Raw genomic sequence first — 24,486 nt, 5'->3', positions numbered from 1 at the left:
AGGTGAGTGTACTCAAGTGCACATTCCCGTGCACACACATGTATACAGAATTAAAAACAACAAAAGGCTTGGTGTCTGGAGACATGGCTCAGCAGTTAAGAGCACTGGCTGCTCTGCCAGAGGACCAAGGTTTGATTCCCAGCACCCACATGGTATTCACAAGCACCTGGAACTCCAATGCTTTCTTCTGGTCTCTCCAGACAGCAGCAGGTACACAGGTGTACACACACGTAAAATAATAAGTCTGTGTATCTATACAGAAAAGCCAGAGTCTTCTTTTGGTGCCTAATTCCAAGGAGACTGTACTTCTCTCTGGATCCAGAAGCACAGCTCTGGTGTGTGCCATCCTCAGGATACAAGAACACAGTCTACCTGTGACTGTCATGGTGACAGCCACATCTAAAAGTACAAACACCAAAGGCAAATATTTTAATTTCACTAGAAATAAAATCCATTGGTCAACATGTCTTTTGTCTCTTTTTCTTTTTGTAATCTAAAGGCAATTCTGAACAGAATTGTCAACCAAGATCACATCACAAAATCTTTAAATGTATTTACACAGTGAATAAGTTACATAGGTCGAGTCTGAATATGCTTTGGATGTGCAACAGATCACATGCCCACATCTAACACTGGACACTGTTGGGTTTAAGGAAGGAACTTTTAAGAAAGACCCTTTACACATATATTACAAATAAAATAGGTCATCATCCTTAAAGTGGCAGCTTGCTTCTTCCCTTCATGACCCTACTTCTGGCTCTCCAGAATGCTACTACAGGATGCATGCACAGGGATGAAAAGACTTGGGACTTTTGTGAAAAATCTGCTTTTCTACAAAATGGCAAAGGTGAGACAGATGGACACTCATTCTTCTCCAGTATAAATAATGCTTCTTAATGCAACCTTTGTGTAAAAAGCAGCCATGATCCTTAAAAAGAATCCATCTGGATCTTTCCTGGCCCAGAGAGATCCAGGGTTTTCAGAAACAGTAGCCTAGCAACCTACCAAGGTACTTCATAGCAGCCTCCTCGTTTAGATACAGTGTACATCAAATTGTAACTAAATTCCCTTTTCAAGCACACAGGCTCTCAGCTTTTGACCATCTTACAGGTTTTCAGTGGCCAGCTTCATTCTGCCTGCCCCCTTCTGCAAACCGTGAAACAAACAAACACATCCCCCCCACACACACACAGAAAGAGAGAGAGAGAGAGAGAGAGAGAGAGAGAGAGAGAGAGAGAGAGAGAGACTGAAAGGGCAAAAGGGAAGGGAATGAATGTACAAGCTTTAGAATAAAAATTTGTTGTCCTGTGAAGAAAATCATTGCACTTTTGCCAATCATAAAGTGTCTCTAGCAAGGGTGGGGTCGTTCAGTGTGTTCAGCTTTGGTAACTCAGGGGAAGTCATGTCTCCAGTAGTGGGTTGCATTTGCTTGGTGAACGGTAGCCACACGTCAGGATGGGGAGAGTCTGTATCAGGAGGTCCTAGGCTGCCTCCGTTCGGAGAGTATTGCTACACGCTGGAAGCTGAGTCCTCATCTTTAGAAAAAGTCCTACAGGTAACAAGAGGGGAACGCTCTGTCCAAGCCTTGCGAAGGCCGAGAAGACACTGAATGACGTCACCCCAGCATGGCAGCACTGCAAGCTTAGAAACCATGGGGGACGGGAGGCTCCTGTCAGAGACTAGTGCCGGAAACACTGGAGTCTGGGAGAAATGCTGTGAGGACCCGGTAGCTCTGGGCCCTACGGATCATGTCTCGGATCTCCATGTTGAGCTCCATGAGCTTGGTGCAGATTTCAGTCAGGCTATGGTTAGACCCTACCAGGGCATAAGTACCCGTCTGTCCCAGCGTTTGGTGACGGAAATAAATGTTCAGGAGTGTCTGGACCTCGTCATCAGAACTGCTTCCAAAGATGTCATTGGGCCACAGGCTTCTGTGGGAAAGAAAGAAGAGCAAAGATTAGAGGCGGGGAGTGTAAAAAATGTGGCTCAGTACTCAAAGACGCCAGAAGGGGGCACTAGACTCCCCAGAACTGCAATCCCAGATCCCTGTAAGCTGCCTGGTGGGCGTTGGGACCTGAACTTGGATCCTATGGAAGAGCAAGGGTCAGGATTAAGGCTGTGTTTCCTACAGGCACCCCCGGGGGAACAGTGGAGCCACCTGCACTCCTTGATCTGTCGCAGCGCTTTGCCCAGTTCGTTGTGCTTCAGGCACTCCAGCATGGACTGGATGGCTGCCTCAGTGGATGTGAAAGTTGGCTCTGACCACGCCCCCTCGATGTACAGTGGGTCCGTGGCGATGGCCGCGGTGGCCTCTTTCAGGTTCCTCTTGAGATCACTCAGTTCTCTGGACATGTTCAGCAGCTGTTTAAAACAAATGGGATGTGTTTAAGGTACAGAAGTTCGGTCTGGAGGGTCCGCTTAAAGTCTCGAGACGTTCAGGATCTCTATAAGAAGGGAGCTGGGTGAGGTGAAATCCCAGCAGTTGGCAGAATGAGGCAGGAGGACCAATAGGAATTTGAGGCCAGCCTGGGCTACCCAGTGAGACCTTGCCTCAGAACAGACCAAACATCAAACCCCATTGCCCTAAGTGGCGTATAAAAAGGATTGGGTTTATGTAAACATTGAATCCCTGTAGGTAGCTGGGATGTTCGCAGACAAAAGTGACATCACTTCAAATCTTGCCTGCTCGGGCTGGGAATGTTGCTCAGTGTTATGGCTTGCCTGCTATGAATACAGCCCTGGGTTCAAGCTCTGTACTTATAAAAATGTCTCCTGTCTAACTGGAAAGGACATAAATGAAGAGGTAGGGTGCACAGTGTGCGGGCTTGAGTAGGGCAGGTCCTGCGGCTGACCCCAAGTGTCAGTGACACCTGCACAGCACTGTCTTGTTTTATAGACAGGGTCTTGTATGTAGCCCTGGCCTTCCCGGAACTCACTATGTAGACAATGTGCCCTTGGACTCACAGAGATCTGCATGCCTCTGCCTTGTCCTATATGTGCTGGAATCAAATGTGTATTTGACTGTGTCCCACCTGTTCTTTTCTTTATAAACATACCTCTGAGAAAATTTAATGACACTACATCATACAGTAAGAAATTTAACAACTAACAAAAAGCCAGGTGTGGTAGCAAAGACCTTTATCCCAGCATGTGGATCTCTGTGAGTCATAGGCCAGCCTGGTCCTCTAGTTAAGTTCCAGGCAGATCAGGGATATTTTTCCAAAGAAAACAAGCAAACAGAAACTTAAAAATGGAGTAACAAAGTTACTGTGTCTAAATGAGAAGTATGCATTTCCCTTTAATGTTTTTGAAATGAAGTTAACTGTGGCTACCTAGGTACCATGTCTGTCCTTTGCTGTGGTTTAATGTGTGTACCACAGTGTACATGTGGAAGTTACAGAATGGCTTTGGGAGCTGGCTCCTCTCCTACTGTGTGAGACCCAGGGAACTGAACTTTGGTTTTCAGGCTTGGCAGCAAGCACTTTTACCTGCTGATCAATATAGAGGCCTCAAATCCTCAGTCCTTTGCTAAATTTTTTATTTTTCACTTTTTGTTTTTCTGAGACACAGTTTCTCATTGTAACCCTGGCCTGCCTCTGCCTTCTGATCTCTGGGATTAAAGGCACGTTTGACTAGTGCCTGATAATTTCTAGATTTTTTTTTTAAGTCAAGATTTTCTACCAGTGAGCTTGATGGTGTATGCTACCACGCCAGTTTTATGTTCAGGGGATTAAGAGTGTGGATATGTCTGTCTGCAGAGGGAAAGCCTTTGGATGATGAGATGGGATTAACCAGTTAGGGTGGGTGGGGCTTCTGTATTCCTGGTGGCTTTATAAGAGAGACACACAGGCAGATAGAGCCAGAGAGAGCAAGACACAGCACCTTCCACATCATCTCTTGGATTTCCAGTCTTCAAAAAGACAAGAGCTAAGTGGACCTCCTTTTTTTCTTCCTAAAGCAAAATGTGGTCCTTTACATCACTGTTGCTGAGCCTGTGGACCTTTTGGGTATGGTTAAGAGGGAAAGGCTGGAAGAGTCAGGGGCAGGAGACTACTGGAAGATCAGACTGCCTCCCGGCCCACAGACTGGCTGAGGGCTCAGAGAAGCAGGAGGTTACTGGGAATGTGTGCACTGAAGGCCATGCGGATGAGGTTTCTCTTGGGAACTGGAGTAAAGGCCATCCTTGTTTCCTTGTGGCCAAGAGTTTGGCTTCTCTGTGTCCTTGTCCAGAGGCATGTTGGAAGACTAAACTTCACAGTAATCAACCAGGGTATCTAGCAGAGAAGATTGCCAAAAGGCAAAGCGTCCAGGCTGCAGCGTGGCTGCTCTTAATAGCTTACAGTCAAGTGAGAGAGCAAAGGGATCGCCTGAAGACAAAGCTTTCTCAAAAGAAAGCAGAGCCGCGTAGAGAGAAGAGCCACCAGGATCTGAGGAGGAAGGACTTTTCAAAAGAATCTCTGGCTTAGAGATTAGAGCTCATAAACAGAGAGTGTCTGTGTTAAATCCGGGCAAGAAGAATTCCTCGAGAGGATCTCAGAAGGCTCCAAAGGCGTCTGGGGATTCTAGGTTGCTATCACAGAGATCCTTGAATTCAGCCTCGATTCAGAAGGGTCGGGATGCAGCCTCTACAGCAGCATCACTGCCGAGGGAAATGTAAAGGCATGGAGAACTCAGCTATGGCTCTCACCAGGGCAGAAGAGGAAACCCAGTGAGAGCAGGAAGCAGGATGTCTCGAAGTCTCTGTCTAAAGAGTCTGAGGTGATGAAGCTTCAGCCGATGAAGACTGAAGCAAAGGCAGGGTCCAGCAAAGCCCACAAGAGAGAAGGTAAGTTTGAGGGCTGCCAGGAGATGTTTTATCCATTGGGTTGGGTTGGATTTCTCCTTTGGCTCATTAACCTCCCTGGACCATCTCTTTCTCTGCCCACTCCTGTAGTTTAGAGCATTACTACAAGAGGTTGACAACTCTCCCAGATGAGTCTTGTAGGACTTCGGGGTGGTTTAATGGAATTTTTGTTTGTGAGAAGAATGTGAGTTTTAGGAGACAGAGCTAGGAGCTTAATTCTGGGATTTGTTCCTTGACTTCAATACAGGCATTTTTTCCTCTACATCTTTGCTATTGGTACAAAGAAGGTAAAAACTTCATCAGACTTTGTCTTGAAAGGGGCTTTTGGGAAATGATTAAGATCATTAGAGAAGAGACATGACAGAATCCCAGTAGTATCATTAGGAGGAGAGAGGAGACCGTGGACAGAGTAAGGCAAGGCTTCCCAGCAAGGCTTCAACTATCTTGTTATATTGAGGTGTGTGTAAATTTTAGTGAGTTTTGGTGTAAATACTCAAATGTAATTGTTAACATAGGCCCTGTTTTTACTTATGTTTTGTTTTAAGAGTATCATGGAAATTCACTATGTAGACTAGGCTGACCTGGAACTGAGAAAGCTCTTGTCTTTGTCCTTTCCTGAGTGCTGAGATTTAAGGTGTGCACCACTACACCCATGTTATGGGTCCTTTTCTAACAGGAAAAGATTTCCTCACTATGCCACAGGAAAGACTGAAGATACAGTTTTGTTTTTGGTTTGGTTTATTGAGGCAGGGTTTCTCTGCATAGATCTGCCTTTCTAGGATTGCTCTGTGGACCAAGATGGCTTTGAATTTGAGATCTACCTGCCTCTGTCTTTCCAGTACTGAGATTAAAGGTGTGTACTATCACATTTTATTTTTGTGATGCCATACCTACATACTAAGGGCTGAGCCTGGGTGTGGTCATTCAGGCCTTTAATCTCAGTGTTCAAGGAGTATTTCATTGTTGGAAACCAGCCGGGTCTACACAGCCTGTTGCAGAACAGCCACTGGTACAAGGAGATCCTGTCTCAAGACAACCTCCCCAAACAAGCCTCGCTGACCATTCACCTTGTAAATAGTCAAGGATGGCTTTGAACTTTTGACCCTCCCTTTGGATTAGGTCTAGGACTAGGTAAGCACCCTGCTCTTGGATCCACACACCTTAAACCCCAAAACATTCAAGGTTAAAAATGAAAAGGATAACAAACAGTAAGTTAATTCTGGAATTAATGCTAAAGAAAGTCTTCTGCACCCGCAACAGTACTCAAAGTCTAATAATTGTAATTTTTCTTCTGAAGGGTGTGGCTACATTTTCAAGGCATTTCGACAGAGCATCCATCCAGCCTTCTAATGGGGTCTAAGTGGCTTCATTTGGATGCCATTTTTCTAACTGTGTGTGGGTCTGTTCATTTAGCTACGATCCCTTCAAACTGTACAGTGCTCATTTCCCAATATGGGTTCAACCACAGTTGAATTGAAATTTCACACTGGCTCAGACCCACCAACCTGCCATCTACTTGACAGAGACAGTACCTCTCTGAAGGGAATCTGTGGCCATCAAAGGTTAGCGACACTTGGGATAGGCCTGCTGTGTAATTTTCACTTCTTTCCCGTCTTTCCTTGCATGTTTTCCCAGTGTCATCAATGCCTGAAGTAGCCTAATGATCTATTTTGTTTTCCTTGTTTAGCATCAAAATGAGCAGATTTCCCCACAAGCCTGGATCATCGGCTATGCATGTCGGTTTGAACTATATGTCTACCCCGTCAGAGTCAGGGCCGACCACTCTGCAATGATTCCTGCAACTGTATATCAGCTCATTGTGAGTTATCCTCTGTAAGAGGCCCTGAGAACTGTGTATGACCAGAGCTTTCAGCTCCCAAGTCTGAGGTACTGCCCTGATTGATCAGTCTTGGGTGTGCATGCATTCATTAAACAGCCTTGTGTAACTGGGACCATATCGGAATGGTTTGTGCCTCGATTCCTTGACCTCAACAAAGAGGGCACTGTGTGCTCATCTCCCTGGAGTTGGAGTTAACAGGAAATTGTAGCTGCCCAGCATTTGTGCTGTGAACTACACTCAGGTCCTCTGCAAGAGCAGTGTGTGCTCCTAACCCCTGAGACATTTTCTAGTTTCTTTCTTGGAGTTGTAACAGCTCGTATATTAAGTAAACCAGTATAAGTTTTCCTTCTGTGTCTGGTTTGTTTCATGTAGAATCATCATGCAAGTGTATGAATGGGTGAGGTTCCTTTTTGTTCTTATGTGGCCATCTTCCTATGTGTAGTCCTGGTTATCCTGGAGCTCACTCTGCAGGCTGGCCTTGAACTCTTATCTGTCTAGCCCTGCCTCCCGAGTCCCGTGAGAGCATCTCAGCCCAGTTTATTTTTCAGACCCATTGTGTCTGCTCAGGCCTCCCAGGATGTACATGGATGAAAGGTCCTCTCCTCCATCACAGGCAGCATTTAGTGGCCGAATCCTTGAAGGAAACTCTTCCTCTCCCAGTAGTCATCAATTGCCAAAAGCTCAGGTAGGGGTGGGGCTTCACAGATAGATACCCCCCCCCCATTGTACATGGCTTGATCTTGCACAAATGTTGTACATGACTGTGAGTCTCAGTGTGAAGTCTGCCTTCATGAATCAAAGATCTAAAATCCCCATCGCCAAGGTTGGTTTAGGTACCAAGACATAGGTGCTCTGCCAGCCTTGGAGACATTTTTCTGGTGGCCTGAAATGGCTGGCTGGTCTCATGGGTAAAGAGTTATGTAGCTTGGGTCCAGGGGTCCTGGTGGGCCCACTGGGCATTGGCTTTGAGTATTTGGGGGCAAATTATAGTAGCAATTTCTATTGGGGAGGGAACTTGAGTCTACTTGGGGTGGGGTGGGCTAAATGTCCTCAGCTGAGGAATGGAATGTTACCATCTATGGATATAGCACCAGTAACGGCAGAAGCGTAGAGAAATGACAACTGTCCTCTGCTGCAGGGCCCACTGTAGCAGGTGTAGTGCAGGCGCCAGGGTCCAGGAGTGCCTCAGGCTTTTCTCTGGGAACTCTGGACCCCTAAGGATGGCAGGGACCTCCGTGACAAAGCCCTGCAGATGTCTGAAGCAGTGTTGGGATGGGGTGGATGCCCTCAGGTTACATTTTCCTCTGGGATGACAGCCTGGGGGTGGGGTGGCCTTCGCTCCCCCTCCACCACTCCCAGAAGGTTTCCTTAAGGCCCTGCTCCACCCCACCCTTTCCTGGAGGCTATGTCTGTTCAAGGATGGGTCCTTTTAGTCATTAGGCACCTCTGGTTGATAATCTTGCCCCAGTTGCTTTTAAATATGGACAGTGTGGTGCTTACACTGCGTTTGCATATCTTTCCTCGGGTTTTTCTGGTGTTCATTTAGTCTCGCCATAAAGCAGAAAGTGCCTGTATTTCCTTCTGTCTCCTACTGCCATGATGTGTTCATCACGACGGTTCTTTTCTGTGTATTCTGTTCCATTGCTCCCCTTTGTCCTTTGGGGCTCTCTGCTCAGGGAAGCCTCCCATCAGTAGCTCACAGACAACCCTTCTCACCTTTAGGAACATTCTTCAAGCTTCCCCAGCCCACACTGCTGCCCCTTTGCTTTCTGTCCCAGGAAAACTGGAGCCCATTTAGAAGCGGTGTACTCAAATGATTTTAATTTTTACATTCGGATGCACTAAAGCATCCTGGTACTGAAGCAGGGAGCAAAAGCCCCAAGATATTATTTCTTTCTTACCTTATGATAAGGCAAGTGTGAAAGGCTACATGCCAAGGAGAAAACCCAGCAGGGTGATGTGTAGCATCCAGGGTAACTATGGGTAGGGGACATGCCCCCAAATGTGGGGCCACCTCACTCTAAGTTGTGGTCCTGTTCAAGGAAACCATCCAGGGTTGAGAACAGCAATGTATTTCTCTCTCACTTGTGCTTGAACAAAGTAATAATTATATGCAGAAAAACCAAACCCAACAAAAAAAGGACCCGACCTGTGGGGCGGAGGGCAGAGGAAAAAGAAAACCAAACCGAAGGTGAAGCCACGGCGTGGTTCTGTGGGGGAGATGAGCGGACTCACCTCGGGCACGGAGCTCACTTCGTGCACCTGGCCGATGAGCTTGCAGTAGGACTGATAGAGCAGCAGCAGCTGGAAATGCAGCTTGTACAACCTCTGACACAGCTCCAGTTGCTGGGGGGGGGCACAGGGGGAGGAGAAACAGCTGTTAAAGCTCGACCTGCAAAGCCCCAAAGAGGGAGCATGCCAACTGTTTCTTTAACTGTTTACATTCCAAATTAAAAACAAAAACAAAAACAAAAAAAACCCAAACCCACAGTAGCATCAGCAAGATGGTCACGATATAATACAGAAAGTCGTTTTTTTATACGATATTGAATGACTAATTAGGAGAGGCTATAAAAAAGATGGAGGGAAACCACATTTCAGTTGTATATGCCAATGAAATACTTATAAACTTATACCTCAGTAGTTGTGTTAATTTTTTTTATAAGCTACGGACTGCTTTTAAACAGCCAAGAATCCTTTTCATGCGGACAGGCAAAAAGCTGACTAGTTCTAGGTGTTAAGTTTGTAAGCTGAGTTGCCACCTGGGAGATGGCTGTGTAAGTCTGGGATGTGTCAAGTGGGCACAGCCACTTCTGACATCTGCAGAAGTGAGAGTCATAGAGTCTGAGATCGACGAGAAAGAAATCCCAAGTTATCCCACCACCAAGAGTCACAGCACTCTGAGCCAGACCCTCTGCACAGCCTTGCTTATATCAACAGTGGGTTAGCTCTCAGCGGGCAGGGTGTTCCAGAGGAGGGGAGAACCTCTGCACACAGGAGGCCAGGGCTCAGTGTTCTCCAGTGAGATGAACATCTGCTATAAATCAGACGTGCAAGCACTCCACTGCTGGGTTTGGAAGAGGCCACAGGAAGGCAGGGTAAATGGGACCTGTGCTAAGAAGCTGTAGAGAATTCAGCTCAGAACTGAGAATACAGGCAAATTAAAATACTTTTCCCTAAATCCGGTGAAGAGGATACATTATACAAGTTTTAAGTTTTATAGAGTATATTCTGTTGCTATCACTGATATCTTTTAATTTTGATTCTTTTGTTTTGCTTTTCGTTTTTCAAGGCAGGGTCTCTCTGTGTATCTCTGGCTGTTCTGGAACTTGATCTGTAGCCCAGGCTGGCCTCAAACTCACAGAGATCCATCTGTCTCGGCCTCCAGAGTGCTGGGATTAAAGGCATATGCTACCACCACCTGGCTTGGTACTGATTTTTAAGTTACTAAAATTGATTCTAACTAACTAACTATATATATATATATGTGTGTGTGTGTGTGTGTGTATTATTCGAAGACTATGCAAATGAAGCTTTCCCATTTCCCCAACTTCCTTCTAAGAGAAAACCAATTCTGTTTAGACTTTTTCTTTTCCCCCAAATACTGGTAAATAGCTTTAGAGTGAAGAATTAGTTGAATCTGGCTGAGTCTTTGGTTGTTTCAGCAAAATTCCTTATGATAAGCTAAACCCTTCCTTCCTTCCTTCCTCCCTTCCTTCCTTCTTTCCTCTTCCTCCTCCTCCTCCTCCTTCTTGTAAATGGGACCCTTTTAAGATCTGATATGAAATGTAACTATTGGGATCTTAAGAATTAACTTTAAAATGTGTTAAAAATAATGTTTTCTTCCCAATTTAGGGTGAAACCTAGCCATGAAAACTCTTGATTTTCCCAAATGCCAAATGGTGGTATTTATTGTTTAGAAAATTTCCACTGAGAAAACGAGAATTCATGGCAATGCAGGTTTCTACATGGGGGAGAAAACAGTTCAGAAGGCTACCGATTAGCTGCCGTGTTTCAATCTACCAAAGAAAAGAAAATTAAACTGAAAAGGGTAACCATGCTCAAAGATACAACAGTTAACAGTAAAAATAAGGCTCCTTATGGGCCCATGCCTCGGTGGACAAAGAATATGAAAGAAAGTTAACTTACTGCAAGAGATTCCATTTGCTACGCAGCAAGCATGGTGCAGGAGACGAAGGAAAGGAAAGAGAGTATAGGGTCAGTGGGGCATGCAACAGAGAGCATGGCCCTCTTCCAGGAGCAGAGCTGTCAGCAGAGTTAGCTTGGCTGGCCCAGACCTGGCCAGCGCTTGCCAGCGTCGTACCTGTTCAACATGCACAGCGGTCTGGGTAAAAACAAGCATTAGTGGGTAATGTGTCTGAACAAACACGGCTTTCAGTCCTCGGGATTTCCCAAGTCTGTTTGAGGGACTAGAAGTAACCTTTCGTCATCACTGTCATTGTTCTAGAAGATTTGAGTGCACTAATGTGAACGGAACTGAGAAATCCAAAGAGCTGTCCCCCCCGGCGGCAACTATAGCATTTATTTTTTTAAATGCATCGCCTTTCATATGGGTCATGCATGTGGGTATGCACATGTGCATGCTGGTGCCCTTGGGGACCAGAGGCATTGGATTCCCACGAGGAGCTGGAGTTACGGGCAGCTGTGAGTCACCCAACACTTGTGCTGGAACGAAACCCAGGCCTTTGGCAAGATCAGCCCACGTTCCCCATCTCTGCTGTTTTCCATCCCTCAGACTGACAGCGTGCAGCAGGAGGCTGCCGGATGATGCTGTCTCAAAGGAGTAAACAACACATACTCCAAACAAGCACGCAGCATGGGAAGTATGTCCGTGCATTTTATGTCTGCCTTATTACTTATGAGGACAGTTTTCTCACACGTAATTACTAACATTGTGACAAGGTCTGCGGGAGGAACATGTCCCACAGTGTGTGAATACTCAATCATCACACTTATGAACCCCACCCACCCCCAAATCTTTTATAATTATTTTTAATCTGCTAAATAATTCCTAAAAGCAACCCAGAGCTGGGGATTAACTTAAGATATTACAAATTTATCGAGTATGTCATATTCAGCTACAGCTAACAATTCTTAAGTGTCACCAATGACACTGTAGCTACAGAACCAGTTTGTGAAAATTTTTGGTAGAAAATCTGAACGAAATGCTTACTTTTTTTTTTTTTTTTTCAAAATCAATTTAGACCAGGCTTTGTGGAGCACATCTGTATTTGCGGCACTCTGGGGGCAGACACAAGATGACTGAGAGTTCAGGGCCAACCTGGGCTTATAGTAAAACACTCTCTCAGCCCTGGCTCTAAATATCAGTTTCATTAATTTCAATCATGAATCCATATTATCTTGGTTCTGAACTTTCAAAATATTTAAGGACCCACCTCATTCCCTTTGTAATTGTTGGCAAGGAAAACCCTTAAAAAGTTGATTTTTGGGCTAGCTGTTTAAAATAGTGTATTTAAAGACACTGTCCAGTGACTAAAAAAACTGCCAACTCGTTAGTGGCTACGGATGTTACTGAAGGTGCACCTGGACTCCCACCTCTGATTCCTGGTCTCCTTCCTTCCACCCATTATAAATATCACATGACCGTGATGGGTGTGCCCGGACTGCAAATTTACTGAGATATTTTTGGTTTTTGTTGATTCTGGTCCGTGGATCTCTCTACAAGCTTTGAAAGAGAAGCACCTTAAAGCCTGTGTTGTACATTATATATGGCCCTGGAAAACATGTCTACGAGTTTCATACATTGGTGCTGACATATAATGTACTATCAGATTAGGTACATAGGGTCAGTTTTTAAAAATTACTTTTAGTTATGTGTATGTGTGTGTATGTGCATGTATGTATGAATGTATGTGGTTTCATGCAGTTGTGAGCCACCCAACATGGGAGCTGAGAAACGAACTCTGGTCCTCTGCAAGAGCAGCCAGTGCTCTTAACCACTGAGCCATCTCTCCAGCTCTGCACAGGGCCAGCACTGAAGACCCTTGGGACTTCGTCAGATGGGAACATAATATCTAGCAAGCTCAGCAGCAGGTTGGTACTGCTAGTGTGGACTTTGCTTTAGGTGTTGTGAAATGGCATCTGTGCTGGGTGAAGATCACTATTGTTTTTATTTTCAAAGCAACGCTGTACTAGACCTCGGCATCTCTGGTCAGTGAAGGCAAACGAACTTTCTTTGCTAGCTCAGGCTTGGTCCTGAGGATTGTCAGTCACCAGGTTCCTCCCACTCAGCTCTTAGGGCACAACTGTGTGTTTTTTGGATGATGGCCATGCCTAGCCTTCCTCCTGAGCTCTCCTTTTTAGGTTGGGTTGTAGCAGCTTTCTTGGCTTTTGTCCTCTTGGATTCCTTCTCTGGGCCACAGACTGGAACGGCATTTGCATTTAGGGTTTCAAGGGACTGGCTCATGGAAAATGATAATGCTTCCTTTTATCTTGGGCTTGGGTTTTCCTTAGCCATGTCTTCAGAAAACTATCTCATTATTAGTCTTTTTAAATGTATCTGTATTTGGGCAACTGAAGGTTCTTTTGACCATGCTGTGGGGGATGGATGTCACTGTTCTATATGGTCCCAAGGATTTTAGGAATTTCCCCGAAAACCTTTTAATGTAAGCTTGATCTGGAAATGTGTTCTGTGAACTGGCTGAGTGGGGCTGGGACCTGGTGTGTGTGTAGAGGGTGGCAAGAATCCAGATGCGAAGAAGAAATCCTAAACAACTGAGAGGCAGGAAGTTTGCCAGTTGCAGAACAGAAGCAGGCACAGTGGCATATGTCTGTGAGTCCACCACTCTGGGAAACTGAGGCAGGAGGACTGCTTCAAATCTGAAGTCAGCCTCGGACTTGAGATTTTAGTCTCCCTGCCTCTGGATACTGAGTGACGGGTTATAGGCATGCACAACTATGGCTGACTTACGGTATCTTACCTAATGGCTGAAAGTCACATGTGTCAGCTAAATGGGATAAAGTTTAGATTCCATGTAGAAAGTAGCAATCTACTGAAGAATTTCTTTATGTTTTAGCATGTGAGTGCGTGAAATGTAAGCAGGCAGGAATGCTGGTCACTTACTTCTTCATACTAATTGGGTTTGATAGTGACAACTCCCTCCCTCCCTTCCTCTGTCCCTCCCTTCCTCCCTTCTCCTCCCTCCCTTTGTCCCCTTCCTCCCTTCCCTTTTCTTCTTTTTGTTATTTTTTAATCTTTGCAGTGCTGGGGTTGAACCCAGGCTTCGCACATTCTAGGCAAGCTCTCTGCCGAAAATCTACATCTTCAGTTGACAGCCATTTTGTTTGTCCAAAAGAAAAGATGTTTTTTTTTTTTCCTTCAGTCTTGTTCATGAATATCTTTCAAAGTTAAAAACCTCAAAGCCTGTGATACACATAATAAATTTTGAGGTATTTTCTATTTATGAGAAAACTGTAAATAAATCATAGCAGACACATCTTTAGCCATGATGGGAGAGAAGATTTGTCTTTGGAAGACAGATAGGTGCACCATATCTGAAGGCTGAGGTTTAGTGGGTTTCAACCAACTGGTGAACAGTCTGGCTCAACATTTAACTTGTTCAGCCTGTGTAAGGTCATGGGTGGCAGCACACATTCCTCTGCTGTATCGAGACAGGACAAAGAGCAGAGTGTGTTTGCAGGAAGATCCTAATAGTTGGAATGATGATTTGTAGACAAAATATGCTGAGTGTAAAATTATTATTTGCACTCAGAGTCAGAAATACAGTTTGAACGTATGTCAACTCAAATAAATTCTAACAAGCAAGACATCTTCAGCTCTCATGGGGATGCTTCTGCGGAGCCATAGAGATAAAACGGTATGTAATGGTACTTTACAGGGTGGAGGCAGAAAATACTACCTGAAGAGACCAGGGCTGGCAGGAGTCTTGGCTACCTGACCTAAGTTTATGTGAGATGTAACCACTAGGGGGAGCTACTCTAAAACAAAGGGACCACTGAGAAATTGCAAATCATAAAAAGTTTTTCGGTCTTGACTGGTGAAGGCAGGGAATGGGGGAATGGCCCCCAAACACCATAAAGCAGAACAGTTATACATGTGAACAGAAATGATCTTCCGAGACAAAAGCAAACTGCTCACCTGTTTCCTGTGCTATTTAGTATAAGCTGCATCTCGCCCTGGAAAACTGCTAAAACAGTTACCAGGAATCCTAAATCAATAGCTGACCCAAGACTCCAAAATTATCACATACATGAGATTAAAAGCATCTTCCTCAGATAAAACGGCTGTTGCCCAAGTTCCCTGGTGACCACTGTGTCCATGAACCAGCAGAATATCTGAAACTCCATGCTGGTGCCAGATGGGGCAGACATGGTTGGTTTGATTAGCAGGTTGAAGATGTCAGACTAGGATGTTGCTTTCTCTACATTTGTCTTTAACCCCACAATCAGTCTTTTTTTTCTCTTTTCCCTCCTATGTGTGTGTTCTGCCTCTAAGAGTAGGCCAGAGACAACGTGGAGACATGGATATGGTAGTTACAGCTTGCCACTCAGATTCAGCGTGTCTCAAATGCACAATGGAAGGTTTCTTAGAGCAGAGGGATGTAGCTATGCTGGCTAGGGTGTTTGTTTATTTGCTTTTTGTTGTTGTCTCTCAACTTGACACAAATCAAAGTCACCTAAGAGGAGGGAACCCTGAGTTGGGAAACTGCCTACAAGAGATTGGCATGTGGAAAAGTCTGTGGGAGTATTTCCTTGATTGTGTGGGATGGCCCAGCCCACTGTGGGTGGTGCCATTTCTAGGCAGGTGGTTGGTCCTGTGTTATAGAAGAAGGCAGGCTGAACAAGCCATGAGGAGCAAGCCAGTAAGCAGCATCCCACCAGGGCGGTTCCTGTCTTTAGTTCCTGCCTTATAGCAGGACAGTCTTATAGACCTCAGTGACAGGCCTACACGATATGAGGTGAAATAAACCCTTTCCTCCCAAGTTGTTTTTAGTCATGGTGTTCATCCTAGTAAGAGGAGCAAATTAGGACAGTTGTAAAGGGGCAAATGAGGTCACAAACACATAATACCTAAAAGTATTACCCGCCATTTTTATCCTCAAAGCCTTTACTGTGTACCTAGAGCATGAACTAGTGAACTAGTGACTGAAGATGGACTCCATCTTCTAATCTTTCTCTAGCAAAAGACACAAGAAAAGAGACAAGGAGTAACAAGTATAGAAACAAGTACTAGGAGCCACAGAACCACAGCCCAGTTAAGGGAGGTCGCGTGCACAGTGGCTGTTCCCTAACATGACATCACCTGCATAATTAGAACCTCCTTAGAGGGGCTGGAGAGATGGCTCAGTGGTTAGGAGCACTGACTGCTCTTCCAGAGGTCCTGGGTTCAATTCCCAGCAACCACATGGTGGCTCACAACCATCTGTAATGGGATCTGATGCCCTCTTCTGGTGTGTCTGAACACAGCTAAGGTGTTACCTATACATAGTAAATAAATAAATAAATATAAATAAAGTTGAATAATTTAGCTTTAGTTTCCACTTATCTGTAGGCCTAGCACTCAACAAACAGAGACTTGGTTTCAACCTAATATTAGTTTGTAATATAGTAATGTATTCTCCCAACTGAGTCTTCATGACTGGGTGCAATAGGATCTGAATAGAGAGCAAATGCTTAGCTAACGAATCATTTTATACACTGCACACAAGTGATAATATAAACTGGGCTAAGTTTGTGCTTATTCTAAGGTCTAACCTGGTGGCTGCTTTCTGGCCTGACCTTGGCCAGCAGAATGAAGTAAAAAGAAAAATAAGCTGGAGCCAGGGTTAGGTCCTCTTAGGTGGCCATAAAATGTGAAATCTAGTAATACTTTATTTTTTAAAAGTATCCAAACTGGGTGTGGTGGCACATGACTTTACTCCCAATACACAGGATACAGAGGAAGGCAGATTACCATGAATCTGAGGCCCACTGGTCAACGTAGCAAGTTTTAGGACAGTCAGGGCTACATAGGGAATCCTATCAGTCACTAAAGGGGGCGGGGGAAATATTCCGAACAGCCAAGTCAGGACATCACTGGTGCACGCACACATGGATGGAAACTCTAGGAGGATTCTGAACTCCACATTTGAGTAACCATTGTTTGTGAAGGAGTTACCTATATTAAAACTCTCTAGAAATGTGCAGGGCAGTGGTGGTACACGCCTTTAGTCCCAGCACTTGGGAGGCAGAGCCAGGTGATCTCTGAGTTTGAGGCCAGCCTGGTCTACAGAACAAGTTCCAAGATAGTCAGGACTACACAGAGAAACAGTGTCTTAGAAACAAAAGTCTCAGGAAACTATAGACTGAACTACAAATGTGTTCTCAAAAAGAGCAGAAACTACCTCTAATGATCCTAAGATTTTTCCAGCCTTACAGTTGCTTTTATTGTTTTTGCTATCTTTAGTCACTTATCTTGGGGCTTATGGAGGGACAGGGTGGTGGCATACAGCTCTCAGCACTGGTAGTGGGATTACAGGTGTTAGGTGGAAAAATGTCACCCCAAACCTTACTGGGCTCTTTGTACATTGATACAGCCTGTTTCCTATGTGGGGGGGTGTGCATGATCTGGAAAGCCTTCTCAGAAGAGATGCAGTTCAGCGTGACACCTGCTGCACAGACTAGGCCGTGGGCTCCTAGCTTCCTTGTGCCCTCTCACGGCTTCCGTTTGTCCATACGGTACGTGCGGCCTAGCCCTCCCAGCCAGGCTTCTGAGATGTCTGTAGAAGCTTCTCAGGTTTGCCTTGTCTACCTGTACTTGTTGGTTCCATGGCCTCTCTTAGTTCTTAGAACATCATGGATTCCCTCCAGCTTCAGGTCCTTTATACAAGCCTTTCATACTAACCCACTTTCACAGCTAGACCTTAGTGATGTCTAGCTTGTTGTCTTAAAGCCTAATTCCAGAGTGAATAGTTTTATCTCAGTCTTCTTCCTAGTTTCCTGCATTGAAGGGATTAAGCAGGGCATCAAGGAATGGTGGAATGTGGTTTCATACTCTGGATTAAGAAAGGCTCATTAGGAAGTGATTAGCATGACTTAACAGCATCCGGCAAAGAAGGTTAATCTATGTCACTATTTTACCAGAGAGGAGAAAACAAAAGTCCCTGAGTCCCACCAATACATGACCACGCATGGTATGGATGCACACACAACCATTCATGGTATAGATGCACACACAACCATTCTTGTATGGATGCACACACAACCATGCATGGCATAGATGCACACACAACCATGCATGGTATAGATGCACACACAACCATGCATGGAATGGATGTGCTGCCTTCCTCGATTGGTATCGTGTGGATGTAGGAGACAGCTCCTTCCTCTTCTTCCCTTCTCAAGCTCCATGCTTCTTGTGAGGCTCAAAGCCAACACAGAGTCAGACCACAGGAGAGACATACTCTTAACAGGCGTTCATTACCTTTTCTTCGGAGTCCCCGGGCTGGCAGGTAATCACTCCATCTCTCGAGCCGCCTGCAAACGTTGCCTTACAGTTGGCAAGCCACTGTTGTCAAGAAAAAGAGAAATGGAACATGGGTAGGCCCACAGATGTCCTGAGGACATCCAAATCATGGGGTTTGTCGGGAAGAATTGTTGTGCTTCTAACTAGAGTAAATACAAGTTTGCTGGGATGACTTTCAGGAAAGGAAACTCGAAAGGTTAAAGACTTGCTGAAATGAAAATACCTGCCATAGATTCAGTCATGGCCATTTTAAACCACAATTTCCTTTTTAAGATTTGCTTATTCTTATTTTATGTGTGTGTGTGTTTGTCTGGGATTAGAGTTACAGACGCTTGTGAGTCATCACATGGGTCCTCAACAAGAGCTGCTCTAAACTGCTAAGCCGCCTACCCTGTCCTTTAAAATAAAATTTCATGACCTGATGTGATGGTACATGCCTTTAGTTCTAGCACTTGCGAGACAGAGGCAGGTAGATCTGGTCTACAGACTGAGTTCCAGGACAGGCAGAGCTACACAGAGGGAACCTGTCTCAAAAACAAGCAAACATCAGCATCACCACCACCGCCTCGACCACAGCAGCCGCCGGAGCAGCAAAAACCTGCAACCCAGTAAGCTGTCAGCCATACAGAACAGACGCAGGACATGTCAGCTTCTATGACTGTCACAACTCCTAACTTCACAGTAATTTGCAAATGAGATATTATTATCAGATGACCAATAAGAGATAGAAACCGAGTTTTGATCTGAACTTAAGTCCATCTGACTTCAAAAATCCATATTCTTTTTGTCAGCGTCTGGAGAATTTTATTGGAGGGCATAGATAAAATAGGCGTCTTACATACACCTTGTCACAGATACAATAGTGTCATTCATACGCCTTGTCACAGTTTTTACAGCTGACTCCCTGAGTCTCTGGAGCTTCTCCCTGTCAGAAGGCAGGAATAGCTTCTAGATCTATCACGGAGGGTGGAGGAGAGGGTAAAGAGTAAGAGCTAGGACCAAGCAAAGCCACGAGGACCGGGAGAGAAAGCTGCTCAGAACAGTCAGGAGCAGGAGGGTCTGGGTAAAGCTAACACGAGAAGGAGGTACACTGGTTATTTTTTTGTTTTCTGTTTTTGTCAACTTCACACAAACCTAGACAGATCGATCGGATGGCAAGTCTATGGGCATTTTCTTAAATAGGGATTGTTTTGGGAGGGACCAGTCCACTGTGGGTGGTGGCACACCTAGGCAAATGATCCTAAGTGATGTAAGAAAGCAGGCTGAGAGAGCCCTGGAAAGCAAGCCAGTTAGTAGCACTCCTCCATGGCTTCTGCTTCAGTTCTTGCTTCCTGGCATTTCAGAGGACTGCCTGCCCTGACTTCCTTTCATGATGACCTCTAAGGTCAAACAAACCTTTCTTTAATCCTAACTTCTGGTCATGGTCTTTATCACAGACTAGAGATCTAGATTCAAATGTTGGATAAAGGAAACTGGTTTTAATACATCTCAAGGGACATATAGAACAGATACATAATGTATGTGCTGGTTTCTTGGTGGGGACCTTAGTGCGGGAAAGTTGAAAGCTGAACATTGATTGCTCTTTCCTTGGCTCTATTTGAGCCTCTTGGCCTTTTGACGGAGGTCACATGAATTTGGCTACAACCAGCATTATATGTAGTTCTGTTACTCCAAAGTAGAAACTGGCAATAGACACACACACACACACATTCACACACACCACACAATACTCACACACACAACCACACACAGCACACACACACACACACACACACACACACACATTCACACACACCACACAACAATACTCACACACACAACCACACACAGCACACACACACACACACACACACACACACACACACCCCTCATGGCTGTGCTCTTTGAGTTGTAACTGACTGCCACACACAGAAACACAGGCTTACCGAGAGTGTGGCCTCTTTCCTGTTGTTGTACGTGTCCAAATACTCTTGCAGTTCCAGCACGCTGAACTTCAGCTTGTCCAGGAGCCCACAGGAAAGGAGCTAAAGACAGGAAAACAGTTTGCTTTAAAAACGGGTGGAAATACCAATAGGAAGGTCTAGTGTACAAACAGAAAAGGAGGTGGAAGTAAGGAACTAATATGGCTTCACTTTGGCTACAGCAGGAACTGGAAACTTTAGAATCCAAGCCTTTCATTGGAAACCAATGTTAAGATATGATAGCAATTTTATATATGATTCTATAATCAATCAGTATCAGTGATATTTCCAGTTTTGTTATGGAAGACAGACCTCCAGAGAGATCTGTAAACTAATTTTGTATTTAATTTGTATTTAAAATAATTTAAGATAGAATTAGTTTTCACATTGTCTTCCTTGCTGAGAGACAATCAGGCAGTGGGAAAGACAGACTTTTTCACCTCTTAGAGTAAATGTGGGAGGCTGTGTTGAAAAAAGAAAAATCCAAGGCAGTGTTGCAAAGTTTTCTTTATAAAATCATGACATGATAGTCAGTTGGAGACTCCCAGGTGACTTCTGTGAGTCACACAATCATATCACAGTCAGAATAACCCAGGAGACAGGCGAAGGAGATGGAAGGAACCCAGTGGTAGATTGTTCCAAATTCTCTGAAGTGCCTTGGCTTCAGATGGCAATGTTCACTAGTTAATCTGCAGACCGAGGGACCCTCGAGAGTCATATGACAATCCTATTCTGCTAACAGCTTTGGGAGTGTCTTTAAAATGGGCCAATGAGAGGACCTGAGTTTGATCCCTGGAACCCATTAGTGGAAGGAGAGAACCAAGTCTCTAAAGTTGTCCTCTGACCTTTACAAATGAGGAAGCGTGCACCCTCATGTGTGCAGGCTCGCGTGTGCGCGCGCGCGCACACACACACACACACACACACACACACACACAAATAACAAATCTCTATATGAACATGCCACCCTGCTGAGCAGGACAGGGATACTCACAGTCTCCGCATCCACGAACAGTGTAGGGCACTCAGAGCAGGAGGTGAGCATCTGGGAAGAGCTGACAAATTTGGACCCGATTCCCCTGAGGTTATCTCCAAGGTAACTGGCTGCATCACAGGTTAGGAAGCAGAACCTCTTCTGAATATTCTGCAAGGCAGGAGAGGGATCGTTCACAAAGGCCAAGCTCAACTTGTACACTAGAAAATAACTTTGTGTGTGTTGGGGCGTGGTACAGAAGTTTAAAATAAGTTGGGACGTGGTGGTGCAAACCGGTAATCAAAGACTTAGAGGCAGAGACAGAGGATTGGGAATTCAAGGCCAGCCTGTGTTACATGAGGAGACCCAAACCAAAACGAAAAGTGGGGTTAGAGAGATGCTTAGCAGTTAAGAGAACATGCATGGGATTCTTGTAGAGGGCCCAAGTTTGAGTTGTAGTACACAACTCCAGGGGATTCAGAGTGAACAATCTACAGTATATAATAAAAGCTCCATATGACAAACCCTCAGGCAACATCATCCTCAATGGAGAAAACCTCAAGGTCGTGCCATTAAAATTTGAAAGGAGATAGGGCCACCACCTGTCCCCAGTTCTTTCTACACAGTGCTTGAAGCACTAACCAGAGCAATATGTAACCTAAGAAGAAAATTAAAGGGATATGAATAGGAGAAGAAATAGTCGAACTACCCCCAGAAGACTAGAAATAATAACATTGTTAGCAAAGAAATACTAAAATCCGTATGGAAACAGAAAAGAGTTCAGATAGCCCAGGCAGATCTGAGCAGGAGAACAATGCACAGGGACTACTGGTGCAGATTTTGAGTGGTATTACAAAGCTACAGACAGGACCGGAGAGATGGCTCAGCAGTTAAGAGCACTGACTGCTCTTCCAGAGGTCCTGAGTTCAAATCCCAGCAACCACATGGTGGCTCACAACCATCTGTAATGGGATCTGATGCCCTCTTCTGGTGTGTCTGAAGACAGCGTACTTATAATAAATAAATAATAAATAAATACATCGTAACAAACAAAAGGAAGCTACAGATATACTACCCAGCAGCATATGCCCAAAGGAACAGGGAGAACTAGATTCCTCGTGCAGAGGAATGAAATTAGACCGTCCTCTACCACCCTGCACACAAAATCAACTACAAATGCTCCAATGACATTGATGTGAAGCCCAGCATGCAGCAAGTGATGAGAGCTGGGAACTTAGGCAGTCATCTAGAAGCCACGGCAGTAGGAAAGGCCTTTCTCGGTAGGACAATATCTGCTCAGGAGCCAACCACTGACAAATGGGACCTCCCAGAACTAAAAAGTTTCTGCATAGCCAAGGAAACAATCGACTGAGGGGAAAGCCTACAGACTGGGAGGGAATCTTTGCCAGCTATACATCGGATAGAAGATCAATATCAATATACATCTGAAAGGGGAAACAAAACCCAACAAACCAATGAGTCAACACAGGAATGATACAATTCAAAAAGAGCCATGGAACCGAATAGAGAGCTCTTGAAAGAAGAAACAGGGCTGGAGAGATGGCTCAGAGGTTAAGAGCACTTCCAGAGGTCCTGAGTTCAATTCCCGGCTCACAACCATCTGTAATGGGATCTGATGCCCTCTTCAGTGACAATGTGTACTCATATACAATAAATAAATAAACCTTTTTAAAAAGGAGGAAAAGATAAGTCATGAATGAGTGGAACTAGAACATGTTACACCATGTGAAGCAATACAGATTCTATACTTGTGAGCGCAAAACTAAAGAAGAGGTCATGGTGTCGAGAGGGGGTGGGGGCCTGGGTGAAGCTGGAATAAATGTAGCACTTGTGGTGGTCTGACTAGGAGTAAACGCACAGATTTTAGTGCTTTGTCACCAGGGAGTGGCACTACTAGGAAGTGTGGCCTTGTTAGAGTAGATGTGGCCTTGTTGGAGGAAGTCTGTCACTTGGGTGGGCTTTCAGGTTTCAAGTGCTCAAGCCAGGCCCAGTATCTCGGTTTCTTACTGCTGTTTGCCAGTCCAGATGCAGAACTCTCAACTCCTCCAGCACCGTGTCTGCCACATGCCACCATGCTTCTTGCCATGACAATAATGGACTAAACCTTGTAAACTCTAAGCCAGCCCCAAGTAAATGTTGCTCCTTATAAAAGTTTCAGGGTCATGGTGTCTCTTCACAGCAATAAAAACTATAACTAAACTAGTACTCATGTATGAAATTAAAAAAAAAAAAACAATATTATTTAAAAAGGAAGAAAAACCCAAAGGTCTCATTCTGTAGTCCCAGGATAGCCTGGACCTCACTATGTAGCCGAGGCTATCTCCAGCATTGCAACAATCTGCCTGCCTCTGCCTTCCAAAGCTCCAGATTACAGCCACGAGCCACCTTGCCTGGTACTAAAAAAATTTTTTAACCATTATGAAAATGTCCAGTGTGTGTCCTAAGGAAAAGGAGAGGGGTTCAGAGAGACTAAAACAGCCTCGCTGAAGATGCCCTTAATGTTCTGAGTGACATCTGTGCTGGCTAGAGTTCTGCTAGCTCGACACAGGCTATAGTCATTTGGTAAGAGGGAACCTCCACTGAGAAAAATGTCCCCACTAGATTGGCCGTTAGGCATGGGTATAGAACATTTTATTGATTAGTGATTAATGAGGGAAGGTCCAGCTCCTTTGTGGGTGGTGCCAACTCTGGGCAGGTTGTCCTGGGTTACAAAAAAGAGCAAGCTGAGCAAGTCACAGGGGTCAAGCCAGTAATGTTCCTCCACAGTCTCTGCTTCAGTTCCTGCCTGGCTTTCCTCAAGGGTGGGCTGCAAGTTATAGGCTGGATTAACCATTTCCTCCCCAAGTTGCTTTGGTCATGTTGTTTTTTTTACCATAGTTTCTTACCACTGAGAATGTCAACAGAAAATGGAGTGGCAGAGATAAAAGGTCCTTTCATGACAGCTGACCTGAAATCACTTGAGTTCAGTGTCTCCATAAGGGTAAGGCAAAAAAAAAAAAAAAAAAAAAAAGAGGGTGAATCACTGTACGTAGAGAGACTAGTCTCTAGAGGAAAAAATAATCACATAACTCTAGAGGCAGCAGTGAGCCTGCGGCTTGTGACCCCTTTAGAGATCTCAGGTCAGACATCTTGCATATCAAATGTTTACATGATGATTCACAGCAGTAGCAAAATCACAGCTATGAAGCAGCAGTGAAATCATTTGATGGTTGGGGGGGGTCCCCACAACATGAGGAACTGTATTAAAGGGTCACGGCTTTAGGAAGGTTGAGAACCACTGCTCTGTTGAGACAACAGACCCTCGTGAAGCCCCCAGCCAATGGCTGTCTTCAGGACGCTCCA

At 44.9% G+C, this 24,486-nt stretch overlaps 1 protein-coding gene across 5 annotated transcripts in view; it reads right to left on the bottom strand.

Annotated features, from left to right (window-relative positions):
- Window positions 1-451: 451 nt before the first annotated feature.
- Window positions 452-24,486, bottom strand: part of FRY (FRY microtubule binding protein) — a 364,922-nt gene continuing 340,887 nt past the window's right edge. For 4 of the 5 annotated variants that reach the window (XM_080941189.1, XM_080941185.1, XM_080941187.1 and 1 more), the window contains 7 exons: window positions 21,145-21,294; window positions 20,115-20,213; window positions 18,148-18,231; window positions 10,833-10,850; window positions 8,919-9,029; window positions 2,159-2,361; window positions 452-1,931 (listed from right to left, as the gene is read on the bottom strand). In XM_080941189.1, coding sequence (XP_080797315.1) covers window positions 1,673-1,931; window positions 2,159-2,361; window positions 8,919-9,029; window positions 10,833-10,850; window positions 18,148-18,231; window positions 20,115-20,213; window positions 21,145-21,294 — 924 coding nt within the window. In that variant the 3' untranslated portion in view covers window positions 452-1,672. The remainder of the gene's footprint in view (window positions 1,932-2,158; window positions 2,362-8,918; window positions 9,030-10,832; window positions 10,851-18,147; window positions 18,232-20,114; window positions 20,214-21,144; window positions 21,295-24,486) is intronic. The other variant, XM_080941186.1, reaches the window with a different exon arrangement.

The sequence above is a fragment of the Micromys minutus genome (genome assembly GCF_963924665.1).
Source record: "Micromys minutus genome assembly, chromosome: 29".
Taxonomy (NCBI): Eukaryota; Metazoa; Chordata; class Mammalia; order Rodentia; family Muridae; genus Micromys; species Micromys minutus.
This window is presented reverse-complemented; position numbering and strand designations above follow the sequence as displayed.